Genomic DNA, 26,710 nt, shown 5'->3' with positions numbered 1-26,710 from the left:
ACTTACCGCTGGAGAATTTGCTTGGGTGAGCGGACCCCCTGGGGTCTGTGTGATATCTGGGAACCTGTTCCCGACGGGGCAGGACCACCAAGGAGAACAGACCACCCCCCTCCCTGGAGCTGTCTACCAGGACAGCACACACGGAGGAGAGAAGTCCCACCAGAAACCGAGCTTCCCCCCAGAGAAACTGAAGAAGGCTCTGGGGACGTCTGTGTGGCCACCGGGAACCTGTCTGGTGCTACGTGTTACAAAACCGGGCCCGCACTGCTGGTCCAGAGCTAAGCTCCCCTCGCAGCACAGACGAGGTGGTGCCCGGGACAGCTCTGAAGGGCCCGCTGGGAAAGGGGACCTACACATCACCATGAACACACATGTCACCCGGACCCACATGAGTGGGGCGGGGGGGTGTCCACGAGCCATCCAACCTCCAGGGCCAGACCAGCCCGCCTGTGTCCTCCACTCCAGGCTCTAGCCCTCTTGGGATGAGGGCAGGGGAGGGGGCGGGCAGCTGGGCCGTTCCTGATGCCCACAGGCCGCCTCAGCAGATGGCTGTGGGAGGTGAGCACGGACACAGCACTCCTCACCCTCTCTGGGAGGAGGGCAGGGGAGCCCCAGCACCTTTCAGGGGAGAGGAGAGCACAGGAAGGAAATGAAGACACACCGTTCCTTTCTGAAACGGGGGACAGCTAACTTCTCCAGGAACAGTGCAAGCTGCCCTTCTGGACCCCACAGACCCTGCGGTGCTTGGAAAGTGCTGGAGGTCAGAAGCAGTGAGCTCTAAGCCCACTCAGGGCCGGTCACAGCACCTCCAGGAGCCGCAGTCGCCTTACAAACACCCAGAGAGGACAATGGCAGCCCTCCCACCGGTTTGGAACCAGGCTCGGGGCGCCACCCCTTCGCTCCCTCCCTCCCTCCCCAGTGACCGTGAAGGCAGGCCGAGCCCTGCCCCAGGTGCGGGCATGGAGGCAGACTCTGTCTGCAGCCGGGGCTGTCCCTGCCCACGCCTGAGGGCAGAGACTGGGGGCAAACAGAAGCACGGGACGGCGGTCCTGGCCACCCCGGGGGGCTCCGCGTGTGCTCTGAAACGGAGCTTCACGGGACAGGCAGGGGGACAACCATGCTGCTCACGGCTTCTGCCTCCCCCGCTCTTGGGCTCCTGTCGCACCCAGGAGTGGCAATGCCTCCCCTGCTGCTCCCCGCCGCATGTCAGGGGCTGACTCACTGGGGACAGCCCTGCACTGGGGGGGGGGGCGGGTGGCGCCCTGAGGCAGGTGCTCCTCCTCTGCATTCCTCTAACTGCTCCCACCAGCGGCAGAACCAGGTGGAAGCCCCACCTGTACCGAAGCATGGGGGCAGGTGCCCAGGTACACACTAACTGCACCGGGAAGAGGAAACGAGAACCCGACCCTTGCTGAGAAGACTTCAAATTTTTCCAGTAGTGGAAAATTCTTCAAAACAGAGCGGGAAAGCAATGCAAGGCCCCGTAAGTGTGCATTAGGAGCCGCAGTGGGAACTCTGCGTCAATGCATGGACACGTGCATCATTTTTAGAGGAACGAGGACTGACGGGGTCTCTCTCACACGTACACGCGTGCACACACTCACTCAGGCGCCTCGGGTGTTGGGCGAGTCCCACATCCCTCTCCCCAACTGTAAACAGGCACAGTGCCCTGGTGGCCGTGCTGGGGGCTCGGTGACAACATGGGGAGGATCCTGTACCACAGCCCATGGCGTAATTAGGACAGTGGGCCAATGTGTTGGTAACAGCTGGAGGTGAGAGGCAAGTAGAGTTAAAGAACCAGTTTTATAGAATCATTTGGTTAAATTAGCTAATTGCAACATCAATTTAAAAAATTTTTATAGTGTCTTCACACGAAACACATACGGAGCCTAATTTCTTTACAGGACGCAATTCTGTGGTCAGGGAAATGGCAAAGAATAAGAGGCACCCCAGAAAGGGACGAGGTGGGGGCCCCCCCTCTGTGGAAGGAGGAGGCTGATGGCCGACGAGGACCTTCTCTGCCATCACGTCCTGAGTCGTCCCCCAGGTGGCCCCCAGGTCGGAACCAGCCGGTGGCACAGGAATCTGGACAGGTGGGTGGATGCTCCCACAGTCCCTGCAAACACGCCCCCGACACCCATGGAACTGGACCTACACTATAATTATGCATGAAACCAAGAATAAAGAAACGCAGAGGTGGACCCTGCCCTTAATGAGCCCAGCACCCAGTGAATTTTGACATTTGTCTGAACATTCTCGAAATAAACACATTTCACTGAGAAACTATCACAAGAGGCAGATGCCAAGCGCCTGCCTGAAGCAGAACGCCCTTTCTGGTAAAAGGACGGAGCAGCCCTCTGTGCCGGCCTGAAGAGGTGTTTCAGAACCATTATTTCAACGTTACGGCCCATTTTGATGAAAACCAGTTACTCAAAATTACAGCACAGGACTGAAACCCACAGTGTACTTAATACACATGAAAAAGATTTGAAACGATCCCAAGTACTGTCTTGTTTTCCCAGGACATCCTCCCAACTCACCTCTAGCACCGTGACACGTCGTTTGCATGTCTCCCCACACTGATTCAGTTTATAAAAAGTGACCAGGTCAGATATGACTCAGCAATCCACTTCCGGGTACTTACCCAAAGGAACTGAAAGCCGTGAACTCAAACCGGTATTTGCACACCCACGTTCATGGCAACGCTGCTCACAACAGCCAAGAGGGAGAAGCAGCTCAAGTGTTCACTGATGGACGAACACACACCACGGGCCCATCCACGCCGAGGAACTCCCCTCGGCCTTACAAGGAAGGACACGCTGACAGACCTGCCATCAGAGGGACGGACCTCAAGGACATGATGCTGAGGGGCCAAGGGACAGACGCTGTAGGATCCCACCTCTATGAGGTCCCTGGAGTCGTCAGTCACAGACACAGCGAGTAGGAGGGTGGGCGCCGGGGGGTGGGGGAGGAGGAATGGGCGCAGGGTTTCACTCTGGGGAGATGAGAAGTTCTGGAGCACACCAGTGTGAACGCCCTCAATGCCCCTGAAACAGACACTGAAGTGGCTAAGATGATAAATTTTATGTTATGCATATTTGACCATGATAAAACTATCGGTGGGGGGATGTTACCAGGTCAGCAGAAAGGTCTGTGTTGTGCTCTGCTGACTTCTTCCCACTTCTCTTTCGTCACACACCAGAAGGACAGTGGCAGCTCGGGGGAACCTCTCCGGAATATCGTCACCCCTCTATCCCTGCGCAGGCCCCTTCGGAGCGGGGCGGCTGCCGTCGCCTGCTGACGGGCCTCCTGGCCCCTCCGCTCCTCACCCCAAGGAGGAGCACACTGGCCCCAAAGAGCCCAAGTTCCTCCATCCCCAAACCTCCACCACGGCTCGCTGCTGCCTCAGTGAAACCTCAGGTCCTGGGCCTGACAGCCAAGGCCGCCAGACTCCACACTCACAGCCCATCCGCATCCCGGGGTGGTGGTGAAGCTCGCCAGCTCCAAATCCTGGCTCCACTGACCTCTGCTGCGAGGGTCCTCACCAGAGCACAGGACCGAGGGGACGTGGAACGACACGTGGAGGAGGCGCTTGGCGAGGAACACCAGTGGTTAGTCCCCCCCGTCTCCGGACACGCCCCGCATCCGTGCTGACATAACGCGTACTGCGGACGTCCAAGCCGCACCCCATCCTTCAGGCTGAGCTCAAGCACTGCCTTCCTCGGGACGCCCGCCTTCACCTCACCTCACCTCCTGCTGCCTTGTCCTTGAAGGCCTTTGGGCCGGGGGTCCCTGCTCTCGTCGCACACCGTAGGGTCACAAGGTGCCCCAAAGGCAGAGCCACCCCATCTGCCTGGTGACCTGAAGCCCCGTGCTCGCGGTGCCATGGCCAACTACGGGGTGGGCAGGTGTCCCAGGCGTCCCCAACACGGTGATGGTGCTTCAGTGACTCTAAAACCGGACTCCTTGAGTTGGAACATCTTTGCTGCCAACTGTTTTATAGAAAGGGGAACTTACAGAAGGGAAAGCGGGTGGTTTCTGGCCCCGTGGAGCCCGAGTCTGTGAGGCGGGCACGCAGAGGCCCCGGGCTCAAACCTCCATGCCATCTGGAAGCCAGAAGAGCAAGGACACCACACTCAAAGGAAAGCTGGCGGGAGGACTTTTCGGTGTGCGGCTAGCTGCTCGGGAACAGGGCTTCGAGGACCAAATGCTACAGATTAAGGAGACAAGGTCACACCTGAGGCCCACACACCGCAGAATGACTGCACGCTTCCCACCAACTACAGGGTCACAGCCAAAACTGCACATCAGTCTGAACCAGATGTTTAGAAAGAGCCTTCCTGGACTAGCCCAGACGGACACCGCTACGGAGTCGGGACCACCAAACGTGAGGGTCCCAGGGTCAGTCACAGCCTCAAGGGGGACGGTCATAGGAGCTGAAGCTGACCAGCCAAGCCTATGACAATCCCACCCAAGCCTCACCTTGCTGATGGCAGGGAACAGATTCTCGGGACAGACTCGTGCTCACACCATCCCTGTGACAGCGCATCCTTATGTCCATGACTGATAACCTTGTGGGAACAGCTGCGGCTAATGTCCTGCTTCTGTGACTGTGCCCTGAGGTAGGGTCTCAAGTAGAAGACCCTCTCTAACCGATTTCCCTTCTCAGAAATATCACACGGTCAGAGAGTTTTCACTTGCAAAGGATCTGCTACCCTTTTAAAAATACAGGTGAGGCCTGATTTCAAGCGTAGGTTCCTCCTTTTTGCTGAAGACGAGCATGAAAATTCCCTGCCTTCACCCGAGTTTCTGAGGTCAGGTCCCTCAGAGCCCCTGACCGAGCCCCTGTCGCTGTACCAGAATAACCACGGAAGCAGGCGGCAGAAGCAGACGCAACATTTACTCCATCCTCTCCTCCACTTTTCATATTAAATATCTGAAATATATTAATCTTAAAAAACAATATTAACACAGTACTCAAGGAATATAGGCAGTGGAATCAACAGTAAGTCCAGACTGCAAAATCGAAGGTGATTTTAAAAACCGGAGTGTGGGTACGGTCGATTCCGGGTGTTTCCAGCTGCCTCGTCAATGGGAGCGTTGTGGAACTGTGCCATGGGTCAGACCGGGAGGGACACAAAGCCATAAAAAAATATACGCGTCAACCCATCGCCCCATCCCTGGGAGGAAGGTCGTGCTACGGCAGACCCTTCGTCCAGCCCCCCTTGTTCTGGAGACCGGGACTGCCCCCCGACGCCGTCAGTCTCTAAGAAGGTTCTCGGGCTTGGGGTAGCCAAAGAGGACAAAGTCGGCCTCGTAGAGTTTGTAAAGCTGCTGCCTCCAGGCCAGGGGGATCGTGGCAAACCAGTCCTCCTCCCAGCTACTGGCAGTTCTGTTCCGGTAACTCGGGGGGAAGTGAAGGAGCTTGTCCACCTTGAGGAGCCGCAGGAGCTGGGCGGCGTCCTGGTCCAGGGTCTCCAGCTTCCCCACGAAGTCGTAGTCGATCTGGCAGGGGTGGCAGAGACGGTGCACCTGCCTCCAGTGCTCGTTGAAGGGCGTCAGCTTCTCGGTGCGCGGGTCCAGCAGGTACTGGATGAAGTTGGCAAAGGACACCTTGAGGCCCGCGCTGAAGGCCTCGCTGACGGACGCGGGCAGGCCGGTGTGGTTGGCGTACATCTTGAGCATGGGCACGGCGAACTTGCGGTAGAACTCCTCGTTCTCCAGCTGGAACTTGCTGCGGAAGGCCGAGATGAGGCGCACGAAGGGGTCCCGCACAAACAGGAACTTGGTGTACTTCTTCAGCTTGATCTTCATCAGGTGGCGGGAGAACTTGCCGTAGCGACGCCAAAATTTGTTGAAAGTCAGGTGGGTGCTGGAGTTGTGGACATACTCCCGGGGGATGTCCAGGGGGTCGCGGTAGGGGGCGCCGCGGTCCAGGAGGCTCTCGCTCAGCACGATCATCACGCGCTTCCAGTTGGTGCAGGCCACCTTGGGCACGTAGCAGTAGATGACCCCGTGGCGGTCGTCCACGATGAGGTGGTTGAGCTCGTAATTAGGAATGTCGTCGAAGGAGCGCTCCTTGGCGGGGAACACGAAGCTGGCGTTGGCACACAGCCCCCTGAGCACGCTCCTCCTCTCGGCCTGCCGCCCACCCGGGTCCGGGCCCTGCTGGGCGTCGCGGGTGGACCAGTCATAGCCCCTCACGCTCTCCTCCGCGTTGCTCAGCACGGGCCTGCTGGAGGCCGGCACAGAGGGCTGCTCCGTCCTTTTACCAGAAAGGGCGTTCTGCTTCAGGCCGCCACTGAGCAGCTTCTGCAAAAACGCGTCCACGTCTGACGGGAACCCCTTCTCTGCCCCGTGTGTGGGGGTGGGCAGCGGCTCCAAGGGGTGTGGCCTGGGGAAGGAAGTGTGCAGGTAGAAGTGGGCGGTGCCCACGTTGTCCCAGTACACGATGATCAGGAGGACCATGAAGACGGACCCCAAGACCAGCCACAGGCGGAAGAGCCGGGTTTTGGTCATTCTGTCCGCGGACGGGGCGGGGGGCCCTTTCACCTGGATGCGGTCACGTCAGCTTCATGGAGACGGGACACTGCTCTCAGGACCCTGGAAAGGTAACACAGAGCTACGTTAAAGACTACAGTCCAGCTAGGGGGTCCTCTTGCAGTCTGACTCCGACGGACGGCGCTTGCTGATATCTCAGACCTCCCATCGTGGTCCGTGTCCCTGCCCGCCCCTCACACCTCCATCCTCCACGACTTAGGCTTTGTGAGGCTGCCTGCTGAGCTTCAGCCCCTCCGTGTGATAGGACTAATGCTGCTTCTAACGCTGCTTCGAGGGGCCCAGAAGGACGGGTGTGGCTGGCGAGGTCGCTGGAGATCCTTTATCACTGAACTGAGAAGGGGGCGCTGACAGACCAGGCTCGGGCAGGGACTCAGAGCCTCATGGGTAGGAAATGCCGAGGAGGAAGGCGAGGTGGTCAGCAAAACCAAAACACGAGCCTAAAGTTGAATGCATGCTACAACTTATAAAAATGCTAAAGACGTCCCAGCCCCTGAGATAAACCTTTTGCTGTGCACATTTAATGCAAATAACCACATCAGAGACAGGCCACTGTGTGCGGCTGACGTGTGCTGGGCCCTGTGCACCGTCTCTGCCCCCCTCTACGTGGAAAGGGTGGCGCGCACCCGAGGTCAGAGGGGGGACAGTGAGGGTCCACCGGGCAGCTGAAAGGGGGCCCATGCGAGAGCTTTCCAGGCTCTAAGAGCACTGTTGGTCCCCACAGAGGAGCCAGACAGTGGCAGAGCCACGGCTGAGATGGGGAAAGGCTGCCTGATCTTCAAAAAACAAAAGGGTGGTGGGAGGGCGAAGGGGAGGCAGGTGCAGACTGGCAGCTGTGAATTGTCAGCAGGTGCTGGGACTGCACCCTGGCGAGGTCGACCAGCAGGCCCTCCGGCAGGCCCACCGGCTCAGGGGCAGGCGGCCACCCTCGTGCACGGGGAGATGTAGGCCGGACAACGGATTTGTGGCTCCCTTACAACTTCCACTGAAGGCTGTCCTTGACCACAGTCAAGGTCAATACCAGAAATGCCAGAGGAGCCCATCCTGTTTGACAGATATGCTGAGCACCAACTCTGTCCCAGGTACTTGGCGAAATGCTAGGGACACCACAGGGAAGATGTGTCCGATCGAGTGCTGGGACAGAGAACGCTGGTGAGGTGGCAGATAACCCCGGGGAGGACGCTAGCCCGGGGATGAGAGGACATGTAGTCACACCCAGGGCCTCCCGCGGTTCCGCTCCATTACAGATCTGCCCACTCACAACGCCAACAACTAGAAATGTGACACAACCAACAGGCCCAGGAAGGCTCAGAAAGGACAGTCCAGGGACCTGGCTACTCGAGGAACAACAGGGGACAAGCCTGTCCCACCTCCCAGAGAGCACTGCCTCCAACCCTGAAGAGCCATCAGGCACAGGAAAAAAGCTCCAAGAACAGCCTCTGGAGCCCAGGCAAAGGACGGGCAAGAGTGGTGCAGTAAAGGACTGAACTTTGCCCAGAGAGGCCCCTCCTGCCCGCAGCTCCTGCGGGGGGGTGACTCTGCCTGACAGGAGTGTCTTTGTTTCCTGGGGGCCTGAGGCTAACAGTGTGATTGGGGGCTCGAGGGGCTTTGGGTCCGAGTGTCAGCCCGACCTCCAGAGGGGCTGGAGGCTGAGGTCAGCCATGTGGGGGGTCTACCTGTTCGATGACAAAGGCCCAGGAGAGACTGTGGACATGAAGGCTTGCGGGGAGTACTCCACGCACACCGTCACACACCAATGGCAGCTGGCATCGGCCCTGTCCAGACCTCCGCTGAGAGGGGACAACTCCTCCCCCCGCGCCTCTTCCCTTGGCTTGTGATCTGAATCCTTTGCTGCGATGAACCTTTAGTAACGGAGAGTACAACACCTTTCCGTGAGCTCCTCGGGTCCTTCCATTGAATTATCCAACCTGAGGGTGGTCTTGGGACCCCACTCCCCATTTACTATTGGTATGAGGACTGAGAAGGGTCTTGAGAACTGTTCCTAACCTTACAGTAACCTAACAACAGAAACATCTTTTTGGAAACACCTGCTCTACTTAGGCCAGACATCAGTGGAAAAACCACCCCCACCCTCGCAGTTCAGCAGGGCCGGGCAGTGAGTCGGCCTCCCCTACCGGGCACCAACAGGCAGAAGAAGATGGTGCAAAGCAGGGTAGTCACACTTGGACTCCCCTCCCCTTACAACAGGAGATCCCGGGGGTGAGGGGAGCTGAGTCTGCCCCTCCGCACCGGGCCATCATCACTGGGATGGAACATTTCCAGGATGGAAAACATTTGTCAATATTAATCAACATAGGTTAGCCACTGAGGGCCACCTGCTAGGGTCAGCGTACCCCCTGGTCCCTTGCCAGATCCCCCAGTGTGTGACTCTGCTTACCTCTCCCCCAGAGGGCAGTCCCCCAAGCCACCAGCAGAGCTGGCCCACCCTGCCAGCAACTGAGAGTAGAAACTAGATTCAGAAACATGAACAAATAAGCTGGAAAGATGGGTTGAAAATCAGACACTGAGACTGGGATGAACGTCAAGCTGTCCTTCCAGGTAGAAAAGAATCAGCGATACAGGACAGAGACCCTGGAGCTGGACACAAGGCAAAAAAGATGAGGCGGACAGAAAAGTAAACGTGGCACTAATTTGCATGAACACACACGCCTGCAGGTACAGACCCACCACACCTGGCCCCCGAGCCCAGCGCGGTCTTGGGACAGCAGCTCTAAGGAATAACGCTGGCCATGCTCACGGGTCTCGGAAGATGCTAGTCCCTTCCAGTGAGATCATTCACCTTCACCTCTCTGTTCTGAGGTCTATGTTTTACACCTGGACCGTCTTACAGCCCCTTTCAGAGGGTGGAGGGTAAAAGACAAATTATCATACCCGTGTTCAGTGAGTGTGACCTTACAGTTTGAGGTTTCTGAAAAGTTCAAGATCTGTACCCCTCTATTCTGGCCTTCACCTCCTCTCGGTAGAAGCGTTCAATGGGCATGTGTCTTAATCCACCTGTTAAGAGTAAGTGGGGTCCTTGCCTCTCCTCCGGCTTCTGACGGCTCTCAGGTTCTCTTCCCCCACAGCACCTGCGGAAGGGGAGCAGGTGCAGGAATGGGGGCCGCTCTGTCGGAGAGATTTGCAACAGGGCCTCCACTAGCTGGAGGGTTGTCCCGTGGGAGGGGAGCAGGCTTATCCTGTGTGGCTTCAGAAGACAAAACTCAGACACAGATCTGAGAGAATGGATGCACTACCATAAAGTGGCCCAAAACCCAGAATGTCCATTTTTAAGACATACTGGGAGCTCTGTCAGTATCAGAGGACATCTGAGCAGACATAGACAGAGCGCGTCTTAGGGGTGCTCCAGAGACAGCCCCCCATTGCACATGCTCTCTGACTTCTCCCTGTCCGAACCTCTCCAAGTCTGTATTCCTTGTATGTGTTGGACTATATACCTGGGACCTGATGCATTTTCACTCCATGAACCTAAAACTTCATGAGGCTGAAATATGGAAGCAATCTCCACCCATGTGGCTTTTGTTTATCCTCAGTTCATTTTGTTTTTTTAATGGAGAAGGTAACACATGTTCATGGTACAAAGGTCGGCACGCAAAGGGCGGTGTGGGTTTTATGTGAAAGGTGCTGAAACAGGCAAGTGACAGAGAAAAAAGGACATTCTGGTCACTGCCACCTTCATCAGTCCTTCCTGAGCCCCCAGCGCTCTCAGTGCATCCCCACAGAAAAGGCAGCCCAGTCTGGGCACGGAGAAACCTGGCCGACCCCACGCTGCCGCGGCCCAGGACAGCACACAGCCTCACGTACGTATCACACGGGAGGGAGGCAGTCGCCGCGCTGTGAGAACCATCAGAATTAGGGGCGCTCGTCTCTCACACAGCTGCTGCCAGAGGTCAGCGAGCTCCCTTTGAGGGCAGGCCACTGACGTTTTCGAGACCATCCCCTCTGGAGGATGTAAAAGGCTGCACAGTTTCTAGAGAAGACGAAACCGTATCAAAAAAAAAAAAAAAAAAGTTTTGCTGAAGGCTGAGAAAGCAGCAAAGGGAAAAGGTGACTGAAGATGTCACGTGACTGAGAGCTCGGCTTCCAGTTTTAAGAGCAAGACTCACAAGCGCTGTGGAGGTGGGGCAGAGTCCCCGAGTCCCGTCCGCAGGCATAGGGACCACGCATCAAGGATGCGCCGTCATTTGTGTATTGAGAATGCCAAGAACAGGGTAAGGGACATACCTGGTTATAATGAATAATCCAAAAATACAACACATGATATACAAATACCTCTGCTTATTTTTGAGCCAAGTAGTAGTACATGCACCTGACAAATGCCAGGTCTACAGCAGTTTGTGAAAACGGACTCTCTTTACTAATGGTTTCACATGACTTCAGTTTAATTGCAAGGAAAAGACATGGATCATATGATATGTACATATGATATCTTTTTAATAGGAGCTGCCCTGAAAGGGCTCTTACCACCGAGTGCGAGGCGCTTGGAGGAGCACGCCACCCACTGGCGCTCCCTCAGGCTCTCTGCACACGGCCTCAGGGCGGGCAGCACGACCCCCTTACAGCTGAGGAACCCGAGGCCCAGAGGTATCACGTCAACATCTGGATTCAAGCCTCACTCCCAAAGTCCAGCCCAGCTCACGCTCCCGCGGCTCTGCCGTTGGACGTCCTCGTTCCTCTGAACCGCTGGGTGAGGCTGGCCCATGAGCGACTGCCCCGACTACATGCTTCATGGGTACAGTCTGACGCGTTTGGCTGCGTGTGTGCACCTGCGACCCCATCACCACGGTCAGAGAGTGACACCTCCATCGACCCCCAGAGCTCATCCCTCCCCTCCAGCCACTCATCTGTTTTCTGTCCCTATAAGTTAGTTGGCATTTTCTAGAGTGTTCTATAAATGGAGTCACACCGGGTGAGCTTTGAGACTCGTCCACTGGTCACATAGATCAACAGCTCCTTCTTTTCTGGATCTGGATGGTACTCCGCTGTAGGAAGCGTTTATATACGGCAGCCCCGGTAAGACACAGCACACACACATCCCCCCACCAGTTTCCCATCTCCCCCCGGGGACTGAAGTCACACGTGCAAGTTTCTTCTTGGTCTAAGTTCAATCTGGTGAACAGAAGGGGCTGAGAAGGATCGTGCTTCCTTATAAGTTCAGGTGCCGACAGGTGCGTCTCTGTCCCACACGGACGCGCTTCCTGGCCTCTCTGACCCAACAGATGCGGAGACACTGGTCCTGGGGGCAGAGGTCACAGCTGAGCGAGCCGCAGTCAGCCTACAACTAGTCCTCGACGCTCCCATCGGGTGAGTCTGTAACCCAGCAGAGGTGAAGCAGACGCATCTGACGTTTCTTCATTACCTGTCCCGAACGTGGTTCTCTAAGTTCAAAGAAAGCCCGTCTTCTCTTAACCAGAAGACGTTTGAAGTTGCTCTAATTTTTTCCTTATTTGGCATATTAGCACCAAACGCTATCATCTTTTAGTCTTTAATACACTCAATGCCTAAAGTTTTGTTCTTAGTCCATAAATACCTACTTGAGTATGACTGGGCACGGTGAAGTGAGGAGTGAGGAGCCCCGTTCAGGTCCTGAATTTCTCACCGGCTGGCCCTGGGCCAGCAGCAGGTCATGCGGGTGGCCCCCCAGGGGACTCTTCTCATCCTCACAGTGAATCTATGGCTTATGTTGTAAACAGCGAGTCAACTAACTTATTTATAAGGAGACTCATAACTTGCATCATGCAGACTAGACCACTCAGTGGGCCTGTGGCTCATTGCAGGGAGAGTTCCGGCTTAGGGGCTGGCCATCAGGTAAGCATATGGGCCCTCCCACCACCACCCAGCCCCAAGACAGCGTCAGCAAACATCCCTGAGCAGCAGCCGTCTGGGTGATTCTGACTTACTGCTTCCTGGCTTTCTGTACTTACATTTGTTTTTGTTTACACTGAGCACTGATTGGTTTTTACTATGAGAAAAAAACATTTTTCCTTTTACAAAAGACACACAGCAATAAAAAATTAAGGCATTAACAATGAAAGAAAAAAAATCAACCAATCGGACTTCATGCAAATTAGAAACTTGTGCATCAAAGGGCACTATCCACAGGGAAGAGTCCCACAGAAAGGGAGAAAATGTTTGCAAATCATGTATCTAATGAGGGCTTAATATCCAGAATAAATGGAGAACTCATGATACTCAAAAGAAAAGAACATCAAACAACCCAATTCAAGAAAAGGCAAACAACTTGAAGAGACATTTCCCTGAAGACATGCAAATGGCCCATGAGCGCGTGAAAAGATGTTCCACATCACTCATCATCAGGGAAACACAAATCAAGATCACGGTGAAATACCACCTCACACCCATTCGGATGGCTCCAATCAAAAACAAAACAAAACAATACAGGGCGCCTGGCTGTCTCAGTCAGTGGAGTGTGCAACTCCTGATCTCGGGGCTATGAGTTCGAGCCCCACACTGGGTGTAGAGCTTACTTAAAAAATAAATAAAATCTTCAACAAAACAAAAACCAAACCAGAACATAAGCATTGGCCAGGATGTGGAGAAACTGGAACCCTCTGGCCCTATTAACAGGAATGCAAACTGGTGCAGCCACTGCGGAAAACAGTACGGAGGCTCCTCAAAATATTAAAAATCGAATTACCATATAAAATGACCATACGAGGGCGCCTGGGTGGCTCAGTCGGTTAAGCAACTGCCTTCGGCTCAGGTCACGATCCTGGAGTCCCGGGATCGAGCCCCGCATCGGGCTCCCTGCTCGGCGGGGAGTCTGCTTCTCCCTCTGACCCTCCTCCCTCTCGTGCTCTCTGTCTCTCATTCTCTCTCTCGCAAATAAATAAATAAAATCTTTAAAAATAAATAAATAAATAAATAAATAAATAAATAAAATGACCATACGATCCAACAATTCTACTTCTGGGCCTATATCCAAAAGAACCGAAAGCAGGGTCTCAAAGCGGTATTTGTACAGCCATGTTCACGGCAGAAGGATTCGCACCAGGCAACAGGTGGAAGCGCCCCCGTGTGCACCCCAGTGTGCACGGAAGGATGAATGGGTAACAAAGTGTGGCGCGCACACGCATACAACGGAATATCGCACAGCCTCCAAAAGGAAGGAAATTCTGGCAGCTGCGACGACGTGGATGAACCTAAAGGACCTGCTGCTGAGTCACAAAGGACAGATGCCGTATGATTCTGCTCATACGAGGTCCCTAGAGGAGTCACATTCCCAGAGACAGGCTGGAGGTTACCAGGGCCTGGGAGGGGATGGGGGGGGTCAGTGTTCAATGGGGACAGAGGATCCATTTGGAAAGATGAGATGAATTCTAGAGACGGAGGGTGGTGATGGTTGCCCATGTGAACATGCTCCATGCTACGTGAACTATCCGCTTAAAAATGGTTACGATGATAAAATTTATGTTACGTGTATTTTACCACAACAGAAAAATTGGAAAAGAATGCATTAGAGCTACAACAGTGGACTTGGAGGAACTGACTAGAGGTATCGTTGAATAAATAAAGCAAAATGCAGGACAGTGTGTAAAAAATAAACACATGAATAAAAGTAAATAAAATGTACAAAGACAAGGGTTCCTTTAGTGGGGGGACAGAGCCATAAGTAACAAAGGCTGTAAGCCTAGAGCCACAGCTTAACCTCCCACCCTGCACAAAAGCTCAATGGGCTGGCTTTATCTGCAATTTAACACAAATGTTCAAGTTTTAGAATCGTGCAGGGGGATGGGTGCAGGTAAACAAGACAAGGCTTCCCTTTGGGACACCCCAAACCCCACGTGTCTGGCTCTTCACCGGTGAGACCGGTCCTGAGAGCCTTGTCTCGCCCTGGAGTCCTGCCCCAGAACCAGACTGGCTTCGGGGGCAAGCCCTTCTAGGCCTTTCCAAACCGAGGCGCTGAGCACCCCAACACCAAGCTGAGGCAGCGCTTGCCGATGAGGCTGAGGGCACGGGTCGTGTTTAACATCCGGGAACTAGGGCAGTCCCAGGTGCTGCCCTCTCTAACCTCAAACAAGCCACACCAATAGCAATTGTGGAGACAAGGCAGGGTGAGTGTGTTAGAGGGCCTGTGTGAGCAGTGCCGAGAAAGGAAGGGACCGTGCTGCTTCAAGCAGGCTCCACAGCTCCTCAGGGTTGCAAAGAGAGAGAGCAGAGACAAAAAGACCACCACACAGTACCACCACCAAGCTTCACTTTTTAAAATGGAGTGGGACCTGCGCATTTCTGGCCCAAGCGCGGAGGCAGCGGGAGCCAGGGAGGGCTCTGGGGGAACACCCGGCTGCCTTCTGGGGACAGCGGCGGCAGTGTGGAGAGCCCTTCGGACGCAGAAGCAAGTCAGGGAACAACACTGACCCCAAAGTAGTAGTCATTCAAAAAATAAGGGCATTATTTTCAAACATGAATCTCCCACAACTTCAAAAAGCGGTCAACAAGAAGCCTTCCAGCTTCTGAAGCAGCAGGGCACGAAAAGGCTCCGCTGAGGAAATGATCCACAGCGGGCTTGCTGCGAGTCAATCTCAGGCTTCTGCCGCCAGCAAGAGGATGGACAGCAAAGTCTCATCCAAAAGCTTCGCCCTTGGGGGCTGGTTTTCTGCAAGGGCTCCGTCAATGCCCTTGTGAACAATCAGGCTTCAGGTTAGGTTTAACCCCAAAACAAGGTGGCTGTGCAGAAAGAGTTGTTTCTTAGCTCGGGGTGGGGTTGCTAAACATTCCTCGTCACACCTACATGGTGGCAGGAGCCCCACACCGGCTGCCCACGGGAGGCTGCTGGTCTGAAGGGGCCTTCACACCCGCAGTGGGCAAAAATCAGGGGGACGATAGGGTGGTCTGCGGCAGACCGCGGGGGGCTGAGCTCCCTCACCTTCTGGAGTGTGTCATCCTTATTGGGAAGAGCAGGCCACATGGCCAGACCCACGGGAGGACCTGCGTCAGGGCACTTTCCACATTTCCGTAGCAGAATTGACGACCACAGGACAAAAAGGTCAGGAGGTACATGCCGGTTGATCCTGCGTCCCCTTCACTGGTCGCGCAGTATTCGGGGTGTGTCTGTGAGGGTGTTTCTGGATGAGACTGACATTTGATTCCACAGACTGAGTCAGGCAGACGGCACTCCCCATCGTGGGTGGGCCTCGCTCAATCTACTGAAGGCCTGAACAGAACAATAAGTTGAAGAGAGAATTTCCTCTCTGCCTGTCTTTGAGCTAGGACAGAAGTCTCAGGCTTGGACTTGGACTGGAACATACCATCTGCCCCCCGGGGTCTGAACTTCTCGGCCTCCATAATCACATGAGCCAATTCCTTAAAATAAATCTCTTTACACACACCCTATGGATTCTGTTCTCTGGAGAACCCTAATACATATATTTGCTTTGTCACTTGTACTGGGGGGGTGGGTAATGTGTGTTTACTACACGTTACAGACAGAAGTGGTCAAACCAGTGAGAACTAAACAAAGTGTTGAGAAACAGAGGGCACCTAGGTGGCTCAGTCGGTTCAGCATCCGACTCTTGGTTTCGGCTCAGGTCATGATCTCAGGGTCGTGTGATTGAGCCCCAGTCAGGCTCCGTGCTCAGCATGGAGTCTGCTAGAGATTCTCTCTCTCTCCCTCTGCCCCTCCCCCAACTCGTGTGTACTCTCTCTCTAAAAATCAATCAATAAATCTTTAAAAAAAAGTGTTAAATGGATATAAAGTTATTTGCCACGGTGAAAAGGAATGTCAAATGCAGAGAATTTCAGTCACTATCCAATATGAGTATTCCAGAGGGAGGGGTTGAGATTAATTTTTTCCCCATATAGATACCCAGCTGTTCCAGCACCATGTGTTTAAAAGACCCTTCTTTCCTGATTAAATCATGTTGGCACCTCTGCTTCTCCTTTTCTTTTTTAATCAGGTTTATTGAAGTCTAATTTACATACAGTAAAACTCAGTCTTTTTAACTGTAGAGTCTGAGAAGTTGGCAAATGTACACTATTAAGATACACTACAATTAAGATCCAGAACATTTCCCTCACTCTCAAAAGTTCCCTCCTCCTTCCCCAGCGCCTAGCTCCAGGCAACTACTAATCTGTTTTCTCTGCTTGGTTCTGCCTTTCTTACAATGTACCTACATGAAACCATGTAGGATGCAGGCTCTTCACTTTGCAAGATGCTTCTTAGATCTGTCCGGGTTGTTGCACATGTTCGTCGGAAGTTCCTTTTTTTATGGCCAAGTAGTATTCCATTATATGGATATACCACTGTTTATCCATTTACCAACTGATGGACTTTGGGGCTAGTTCCCTTTTTGACCACTATGAATAAAACTGGTATCAACTCTTTTGGCATACAGACCAGATTCTTTTTTTATGCTAAGACTTTTTAAAAGTCAGAAAAGGGGCACCTGGGTGGCTCAGTTGGTTAAGCGACTGCCTTCGGCTCAGGTCATGATCCTGGAGTCCCGGGATCGAGTCCCACATCAGGCTCCCTGCTCAGCAGGGAGTCTGCTTCTCCCTCTGACCCTCCTCCCTCTCATGCTCTATGTCTCTCATTCTCTCTCTCGCAAATAAATAAAATCTTAAAAAAAAAAAAAAAATTTAAAAGTCAGAAAAGTTTGGGACGCCTGGGTGGCTCAGTCCGTTAAGCGGCTGCTTTTGGCTCAGGTCATGATCCTGGGGTCTTGGGATCGAGCCCCACATCCGGCTCCCTGCTCAGCGGAGAGCCTGTTTCTCCCTCTCCATCCACCTGTCACTCTGCCTGCTTGTGCTCTCTCTCTCTGTCAAATAAATAAATAAAATCTTTAAAAATAAATAAATAAATAAATAAATAAATAAAAGTCAGAAAAGTTAGTATTAAAAAACATCAGGCAGATTTTTCAGTTCCTAGAAGGTTCTACAAGAATCATAAAAGTAGATACACTACAATAATGCTTAGGGACTCTATTTAAAGACCAATCAAACTGATCATCAAAATATGATATACAAATCTTAGGTTACTGATGATTTTTCACTTACAAAATCTTAAGGGCTCAAGCGATATAGCAGGTTTGCAGAATACAAATATACAAAAGTCAACTAGTTTCCTATATATCAGCAATGAACAGGTGGAACTGGAAATTAAATACACAATTCCATTTATATTAGAACTCCCCAAAATAAAATATTTAGGTATAAATCTGACAAAATACATATAATATGTATGGAGAGATATTCCGTGTGTGTGAACAGAAAGACTCAACGTTTGCCAAGGTATCAGTTCTTCCCAACTTAATCTATAGATTCAATGCAATCCCAATCAAAATCCCAGGAAGTTATTTTGTTATTATCAACAGTTTCTAAAGTTTATATGTGAGGGAAAAGACCCAGAATAGACAACGCAGTACTAAAGAACAACAAAGTTGGAGGACTGACTACCCGACCTCAAGACTTATCATAAAGCCACAGTAATCAAGAGTATGTGGTATTGGCAAGAGAACAGAGAAAAAGATCAATGGAAAAGAACAGAGAGCCCAGAAATAGACCTCCATAAATAGAGTCAGCTGATCTGTAGCAAAAGCAACCCAATGGAGCAAAGACAGCCTGCCTCAATTATGAGTGCTGGACAACTGGACATCCACATGCAAAGATAAATAAACACGTAAAAGATTTCTGATACAGACCTTACTGCCTTCACAAAAATTAACTCCAAGTGGAGCACGGACCTAAATGTACACTGCAAAACTATAAAACTCCTAGAAGATCATAGGAGAGAACCTAGATGACCTTGGGTGTGGTGCTGCCTTTAGATAAAATGCACCACAGACCTGATCCTAGAATGCAGTAAATGTCCGCACGAAGATGTGTACAAGAATGCTCATTGCAGCTTTATCCAAAACAGCTACAAACTGAAAACAGCCCAGAGGTCCTTCAACAAGTGAATGAATACACAAAGTGTGGTGGACTCGTTCAGTGGAAAACTACCCAGAAATAAAGGAGAATGAGCCACTGATTCATGAAACAGTACATCCAACAACACAGATGAATCTCTCGGATATTACGCTGAACAAAAGAACCCAGACACAGGAGAGTACATTCCACGTGATTCCACTTACAGGAAGTTTTCAAAAGGCAAAAACAGGGACGAAAATCATAGCGTGTCAAGGGACGGAGGAAACTGGGCAATGGAAATGTTCTGCATTGACAGCAGTGGTAGTTACACAGGTGGACATACTTGTCCACATTTGTCAAACTGTACACTTAAAATGTATGCATTTCACTGTGTGTAAATTATGCCTCAATATATTTTATTTCAAGAAAAAAAAACGTCAGCAGCCTTATTAAGTCCATCTCCAGAAGCTAAACCTTTCCAACATGAACACCATGAACTAGCCTTCACCAGTTTCCACAATACAGGATGAAAACGCCAGCCCCGGAAGTCCTACAGACATTTACAGGTCAGGAGGAAGAGGGAAGGTGTTCTGGGGCCCAGTCCAGTCTCTGCTGAGTGGCCTGAGACATCACCTCAAGTCTGAGTCTCAGCTCCTTGCCCACAAAACACCGACCGAGGTCCTTCTGCTAACCAGAGCTACTGAGAATATGAACACGATAACATATGAACTATTCTGTAAAATATTAAGCCACTCTCTTTGGACTAGGCCACTGGCCTTATTTATTTTCCCATCTTTATCGGGCCCTCAAATATTTGTATTCTATTAATATAATGTTATTTTTTTTATTACTCATAGTTTCTACCAATAGTCGATTATCAGCCAAGAAGTCTCTACTCTTTCGACCGATTTTATCATAATTACAACAATGGCTAATATGTTTTCAAAAGTGATATCGTGAGGTCTTACATATATTAATTTATTTAATCCTCATACTAATTGTGATAAAATTGGGGCAAAACATTCAGGCAACTTGCCCAAGTCCACAGAGCTAGCACCTATTGAGAGCCGGCATTTGAGCCCAGGCAACTGGTTTAAGACCCCACCTTCCCAACCACTACCCCCAGCAGCCTCCACAATAGATAGTCCATGCACAACTGGTTGGATTTTGGTAGACACTCAAATTTTTATTATTTCTGAGAGAATTTGCTTCTTGTGCAAATAACCAACTTCTGAGCATTAAGTGACGGACTTCATTAAGAAGTCCAAGAATGTTGGGCGCCTGGGTGGCTCAGTTGGTTAAGCGTCTGCCTTCGGCTCAGGTCATGATCCCGGAGTCCTGGGATCGAGTCCCACATCGGGTTCCCAGCTCGGCGGGGAGCCTGCTTCTCCCTCTGACCCTATCCCCTCTCATGCTGTTTCTCTCTCTCTCTCTCTCTCAAATAAATAAATAAATAAAATCTTTAAAAAAAAAAAAAAGAAGAAGTCCAAGAATGTTTCCAGTTTTATTTATTTATGAGACAGGCAAAAAGACCAGAAACTACCCACTTCTTTTTCAGCTTTGCAAACACACTATATAAAGCAAAGAAATCACTGCAGTTCCCATCACTGTAGTCAACAGAAATTTGGAAAGTCTTGCGAGTGGTCTCAACATTTACTCTCTGCACTGTGTCTGCTCTTTGGAGCTGGATTAAAACCCCCACGGTAAAACATATTTTCACCTGACACCACCAGCACTGGGGTTCATCTGTTTACAGAATTACTTCATTTGTATTCCATTAACCCTGAGAACTACATCTGACAGGGTATCCACATAAAAAGAAGTAATAAATGGTCACATTGATGAAACAGAAGGTTTCAGGGAGGCAGAAGGCAGGAGACCTGAATGAAAATTGAACCCAAAGTTGGCCTTTGAAGTAAAGTAACTTCCCCCGGAGCTGGACTCAGGGCACGGAGGGCTATCTGCTCACACTGGTCTCTTGGCCCCTGGTCCCTAAGCCCCACTGATATCTCCATGTAGACAGGCTCTTAGGGCGCGCATGCCAGTCCCGTATTCCCAAACTTCAAGTTCTTAGAAGACAGGGATCGTATCTCTTGCACCTTCTACCTTCCTCACAAGACTCAAGTATTTCCTGCATGGTATTTGACTCTGGAGTCCAAGTGAGCACTCATTTCTCAGAGTTAAGATAATTCAAATAAATTATTTCAAGGGAAAAAATGATGATAAATTTCACCACAATTAGTTTAAGAACCTGCCTGGAACTTTACCTCCGAAATATAACCAGACTCTAGCCTCCTCCAGTCCCTCTAGTGCCCACCTGGCCCCTGCACCCTGGTCCAGCTGGCCTCAGCTCTCACCTGCATGACTACAGATGTCTCCAACCTGTTCTCTGTGCTCGAGCCCATACAACCCACGTTCAACACAGCAGCCGTGCTTATTCCGTGACAAGTCAGACCATGCCACTCCTCTGCTCAAAACCCTCCAATCACGAGTCTGACAGCTTCCCATTTCCAGTCCTTACAGTCCTACCTGATGGGACCCCTCACTCTCATCTCTTCCACTGCCCCCTCAGTGGCCCCACTCCAGCTGCAGTGGCCTCCTTGCTATTCCTCGACTCCCACTGCCTGGCCCACATCCACTCTCCTCTGCCTAGACATGCACACCTGGGGAATCCGGTGGCTCAACCCTGCACTTGCTTCTGATCTCCGCTCAGAGCTCACCTCATCGGCGAGGCCGGCCCTGGTCACTCCCCACCCTGCACTCCCCATCATCCAGACCTGCTGTGTCTCTGCGGCATGCGTCATCACCTCCAATATTGCACGTGCTTGGGCTTACTTGCTCACTGCACTAAAATATAAACTTGAGGAGGCAGGTGGCCTCAAGGCTTAGAAGGTTCTCAGTAAAGAGCTGTTAGGCTAACAGAAAACAGATTAAACACAACTGACTCTGATTTTATAATTTCTGAAACGCGGTGACAGGGAATGAAGAGTTCACAATAGTGCTCTTTCTACTTTTCAACATGCTTTAAAATCCCTTTATAATAAGTTAAAAGAAAAATAAAATAGCTCAAGAAAGCAGCACCCACAAGAAAGCCAGGAGACAGGATACAGAGAACAATGACAACAATGAAGAGGAAATGAAGAACAAGTCAACTCTCTGGGATGAGGAAAAGGGCCCATGAAGTGAGCAAGCCCAGCACCCAACATGGGCGAGATTCGGGCCTCCTCATCCAGTAGAGCCGGAAGCGCAGTGTGACTGTCTTTATCTTTACCAACGTTAGGCACACACGTGTATCTGTTAAAGGATGAAATCGTGCTAGGGAGTTTATCACAAACCACAGCAGCTCCTGTCCGTTCCCCGTTACCCACCTCCACCCTGCTGGCCGAATCTTGGGTGCTCCCCGCCAGCTCTGAGGAGCAGGCTCCTGAGCCACCACTGGATTGGCTTCAGGAAGGGGCCTCCCCTCGGGGCAGGTGGAAGCACAGTGTCTCCTCTCTCCCCCGGCCCCTCACATACCCATGCCCCGCTCACCCCCACACCGTCTCCCGACAGGCGCATCGTTTCAATTAGAGCAATATTCAATGTTTACATCAATTATCATCATCGTGCAAAGGCTGTTCACAGCCGAGCCTTGCGGTACACCGTAATTATTTCTCTTTTCCTGCACAACGGCCTATTTTCCCTGGAACTAATAACAGTCTTGTACTCTCATTTGCTTTGTGTTCCATGGACTCATCACTAATCCAGCCCCAGGCTGGCCAGCTGTCTACATCTCCTCTCCAGATGTCCCAGCGCATCAGGTGCCCTGTCAAGTTCACCTTCCCCGAGAACTCTCCCCAGGGGGATCTGCCCCAGACAGGTGAGCACGCTGGCCTCCCTACCTCCTCTCAGGAAAACCCCATCTCCTCTGGCTCTGTCCTTCCAAACTCACCACCTCATTTCGGTAGAGCATGTCTGTCAGTCGTTTCCTTAAAGTACATGGGATGTGAACTTTTGGAGCATGTCTGAAAATATCTTTATTCTATCCTCCTTTGCCTGAGTATAGAATTCGAGGTGGAAGATAGTTTCCTTCGGAATTCTGAAAGCCATGCTCTCTTGCTTTCCACCTTCCAGTGGTGCTATGGACAGGTCCCCAAGGCGTTCCGCTCTGTTCTGTGATGACCTGCTGGTGTCCTGCTTTTATTCTTTTTCTAGAAGCTAGCGTAATCTTCCTTGTCCCAGAGTTCTGAGATTTCACAACAATGTGCCTTGGAGTGGGTGTGCACGTCTCTCTCCAACCGCACTCTCACTACCCAAATTCTGAAACCGATGGCCTCACAGGCATTTCCAAATAAATCCCTTGTTTCCCAAACTCTCACTCGTTACTCGGCATCCCTCATTGTGCACACCTGCTCCCCACACTGCAAGGACCCACACTGGGAGCTGAGCAGACAGGGAGAGCAAAGAACACCTGCCTTCTCACCCACAGAGCTGGCCGCCTGGGAGGCCCCTTCCACACAAAGTTTTGGTTCTAGGAAATTCTCTTGCATTATTTTGTGGACGGCCTCGTCCTATTTTCTTTCTTACTGAAACAGAATATTCAGCTGTCAGCCTCCTGATCTGATCTTTCCCTTTTCTTTTTTCTCTCACTTCCCATCTTTGCTTTTAGGTTCATCTTCCCCAGCTCCTCAACTGTATCTTTCACCCACCAACTGGGCTTTTTATTTCTGCCATTATGTTTTTTTATATCCAAAGAGTTCTCTTTTTGGTTCTTCAAGTATTCCCCCACTTTTTTTTTTTTTTTATAGAGCAGCCCGCTCTTGTCTCTCGCATGCAGTGGTTCCTCTTCTCTGAGTGCGCATGTCAGCAACGGTCGGCATGTTCAGTCCTCCTCCTGCACACCCTCCACGGCCTACAAGTGTGCGCTAGGGTCTTTACCTTCCGAATTAGAGACGTCTTCACATGTCCTTGGTTATCTGTTCCTATTTAAGAGGCAGGGCACCAAAAGAACTTGGAAGCTTTGAACTGTGGGGGGAGGTTGTGAATTATGAGCTTTTATTAGTGAGGGATCCACCTGAGCCTCCTTACTGGGGACCTCCTGGTGTCGCTATTTTTAGGTCCTTTCTTTTGAGCTACTCACACTCCCCAGACTCTTCCACTCCCCTGCCTAAGTGCCGGCCGGTGGTGTTCTGGGAGCCACCGACTCCACTCACTGCATCTCCCTGTGTTAGGCGTGACAGTCGCCCCTCTCCCCCTACCCAACTATGCCTGGCATTTCCCGCTCCTCTCTGAAATATTTGTCAAGTCCTCTAAACAGTTACAGAAACCACCACCTTGATTAACTGCAGGAAGGACAGAGCTGCTGTGTCAGCTATCATGAGGCCCATCTACTGGCAAGTGGCTGAAGAACCAGCAGCCCTGGCCGCAGCCATACACGCACTAAGTAGGTGTGAAACCAACGGCTAGCTTCTGAAGAGAAAGAGACAATTGAAAAATCGAAAGTAAGATGTAAGTTGTGTTTTTTTTAAATGAAAAACTGGCTGCATCTGCTTCAGCAGTATCATTAACTGGTCGCTCCTCCACAGCCACACTTGAGCCTCGAGACCTTTCTAGAAGACAATCACCCCCAGCTGTGCTAATACGCAGTCATGGCCATAAACTGCAGGCCCAGTGTTGGCCATCAGACGCACTTCTCTTCCAGCACCTATCCCTTCCTGGCTAGTATTCCCCAGGCTTCTGCCCCAGACACTCTATGAGAGGGTGTCTCATCCAGGATGGCCCACAAACACCATGAATTCTGCAAGCCTAAAACCCACATCCACTCTAGCACTTTTCATCACAGGCACCAGCTTTGTCCTTCAAGCAGCCGAGTCCGAAACCTTGGTTACTCTAGCGTTTTTTTTCTTTCCCCTTCACCACACCCCACAGAGCGCCACATGCTGTGGGTTCTCTTACTTGCTCTAATCTGATGACCCCCACCACTCTCTCGGCTTCCGTCCTGAAGCCATTCCCCCTACAATGGCACCCAATTCAGTCTCCAGCTCCCCACACCCTGAACCCGCTTTCCCTGTTGTCCCTAGTGCTACTTTTCTTAAACATGGACCTATCACATCCCACCCAAAACCTTGACCACCCCCTCACTGAAGATCAGGATAGCAGCCCAAACTCTGTAACAGCATTCAGCGCCCTTTGATAAGAAACCTTAGCTTCCACCCCAATTCCCAAACCCCCTCTCGCAATGAATCCAGGGACTTGCTGCCCCCCCCAAACACCCCATTCCCTTCCATGTCTCCATACGCCCTGCTGCCTCCACCTGGAATGTTCTCTCCAACCTTCACTCGTCCTTCAAGTCCCCCAAATTCATCCGACGTCTCCACCATGGAAAACTCCAACACCAGGAAATAAACTTCACTCTTCCCCTTTCTTCACACTTTGTAAATAATTGCCTAGATGCACCAGTCATGCTGTATTATAATCAGCCTAACCTTATCACCGGCAGCTAGCCCAACTTGACATCTTGCAAATAAGAGGCTCAGTGTTTGCTGAACTGAGGAAGCCCGCACGCGCTAACAGCGAGCAGTACTGCAGGCCTGCAAATACCAACCCAAAGTCCTATAAACTAATGAGCAAGAAAACGAACCACCGAGCAATTCCATGCAGAGGCGTTCAGCACGCACAGGAGCGCTGCCTTCCCGTAGCCATGTGCTAGGTGGGGGCTCACGCTACTGCGGTGCGCAGACTGCAACATGCAAGTGTACCAAACCCGCCCTTGTAACACCTTCATCCTACACAATGTGTTTCAACTCTACTTCCATTTAAAACAATGTCCTGACATCCCTGTGTGCTCTCCTTCTCCCCCGAGACCGCAGCCCCGACTCACACGCCCCACGCCAGGTGCTCCCGGAGAAAGGGCTGCACTGTGTCCTGCGCGGGCGCAGGCGAGGGCCCGCTGAGCAGGTTCCCCGCCGCCCGCAGCCTGCACCTACACTTTGGGGGGCAGCACCCTTAGAGGTGCGTCTGCATGCCCCCGTTCATCCCGGGCCTCCCGAGCCGGTCCGAGTGCAAGCACAGAGTAAATAATTTAATAAATCGCGGACACACTGCGGCTTGTTGTGCTCCGCGCCAGCGGAACCCTGGCTTGCGCCAACGGCTCGCCAGGATGCCCGGTGGCCGGGAGCCCGAGCGGGAGATGGAGGTCCCCGTGTTAGTGGCCAGTGCACGGGCTTCCTTGCGCGGGAGAAGCACCCCTGCTTTTCTGAGCAGAGGGTCCCTGGAGGGGTACCCCTCCAGGCCTCGCGGCCCCGCAGCGGCCGCCCTGGGGTCCCCCGGGGCGGGGCCGCGCAGCGCAGGCCGGCGGGAGGTGCCCGCAGCCCCGCAGGAGCGCGGCGGTGGGGTGGAGGGGTGGGGGCGCCCGCCGGGCCCGGGGTCCCAGCGCAGGGCCCTCGGAGCACTGCGGCGTGGGGCCCGGCTCCGAGCACCGCCGAGCTGGCGTTCACGCTCCCGCGGCGCCCCACAAGAGGACCGGGAGTGCGCCTGCGGGGCGGCCCACCCGCCGCCACCGCCCTCCAGCGCCGGGCGCCCGGGGGCTCAGAGAGGGTGCGAGCCGGGCCAAGGTCACACAGCGGCCGGCACGGGGGCTCGGCCCGGGGCCGCCGCGGACCTGCCGGCGGGCTGAGGTCGGGAACCAGCCCCGCCCGCCGCCCCGTCCCGCACGCCGCCTCGCGGCCCGCGCTTCGCGCGCCTCCGCTCACCTCACCTCACCTCGTCGCCGCCGCCGCCGCCGCCGCCGCAGCCAAGCCGTCCGCCGACCCCCCCGAGGCCGCCCCTCCTCCGCCGGCCCCGCCCCCGGAGCCCGGAGCCCCGCCTCCCGCTTCACGTCTCGCGAGAAATCGCGGCCCACGGAGGGGCCACGGAGGCCGAGGGGCGCCCGCCCTCAACGCGCCTGCGCCCTCCGCACCCCGCCCTCCCCAACCAGTGCCATGTGGCGCCGTATTTACGACCCGCGATCGGCCCCGCCCTCCGGCACCGGCAGCCCGCCCCCTTCCCCAGCTGCCAATCCAGTTCTGCGGGCCGCGGCGTTGGCTCCGCCTCCAGCGGCTCCGCCGCGAGGCGTGCGCGGGACGCGGCTTGGAGCCCTGCGCGGTCCCGCTAACCTGCGCTTACGGAGCGCCTGCTGTTTGCCCCGCTCGTTCGCGACCCACCGACCGCTTGCAGAGGGTCGCGACGCTCCTCGGCCGGGGCCTGGGGCGGGTGACCAAACCTCTCCGAGGTTGTCCCAGGTCCGTCC

General features: G+C 52.9%; 1 protein-coding gene across 7 annotated transcripts; it reads right to left on the bottom strand.

Annotated features, from left to right (window-relative positions):
* Positions 1-4,880: 4,880 nt before the first annotated feature.
* Positions 4,881-26,283, bottom strand: CHST12 (carbohydrate sulfotransferase 12). 7 transcript variants are annotated; one of them, XM_081819229.1, is made up of 3 exons: positions 13,497-14,015; positions 8,235-13,260; positions 4,881-6,603 (listed from the first exon to the last, which is right to left on the bottom strand). In XM_081819229.1, the coding sequence occupies exon 3, from the start codon at positions 6,517-6,519 to the stop codon at positions 5,260-5,262; it is 1,260 nt and encodes a 419-aa protein (XP_081675355.1). In that variant the 5' UTR covers positions 6,520-6,603; positions 8,235-13,260; positions 13,497-14,015; the 3' UTR covers positions 4,881-5,259. The 7 variants fall into 7 exon arrangements, with proteins under 7 accessions (XP_081675355.1, XP_081675359.1, XP_081675361.1 ...); XM_081819233.1 differs by lacking the exons at positions 8,235-13,260; positions 13,497-14,015 and adding an exon at positions 26,180-26,283 and having other exon boundaries at positions 4,881-6,594; XM_081819235.1 differs by lacking the exons at positions 8,235-13,260; positions 13,497-14,015 and adding an exon at positions 26,185-26,266 and having other exon boundaries at positions 4,881-6,594.
* Positions 26,284-26,710: the final 427 nt, after the last annotated feature.

This window comes from Leptonychotes weddellii, chromosome 5 (assembly GCF_054177405.1).
Source record: "Leptonychotes weddellii isolate Sample4059 chromosome 5, ASM5417740v2, whole genome shotgun sequence".
Taxonomy (NCBI): Eukaryota; Metazoa; Chordata; class Mammalia; order Carnivora; family Phocidae; genus Leptonychotes; species Leptonychotes weddellii.
This window is presented reverse-complemented; position numbering and strand designations above follow the sequence as displayed.

Coding starts and splice junctions, on each gene's coding strand:
- CHST12 (XM_081819233.1), bottom strand. CDS start 6,519: ATGACCAAAACCCGGCTCTTCCGCCTGTGGCTGGTCTTGGGGTCCGTC.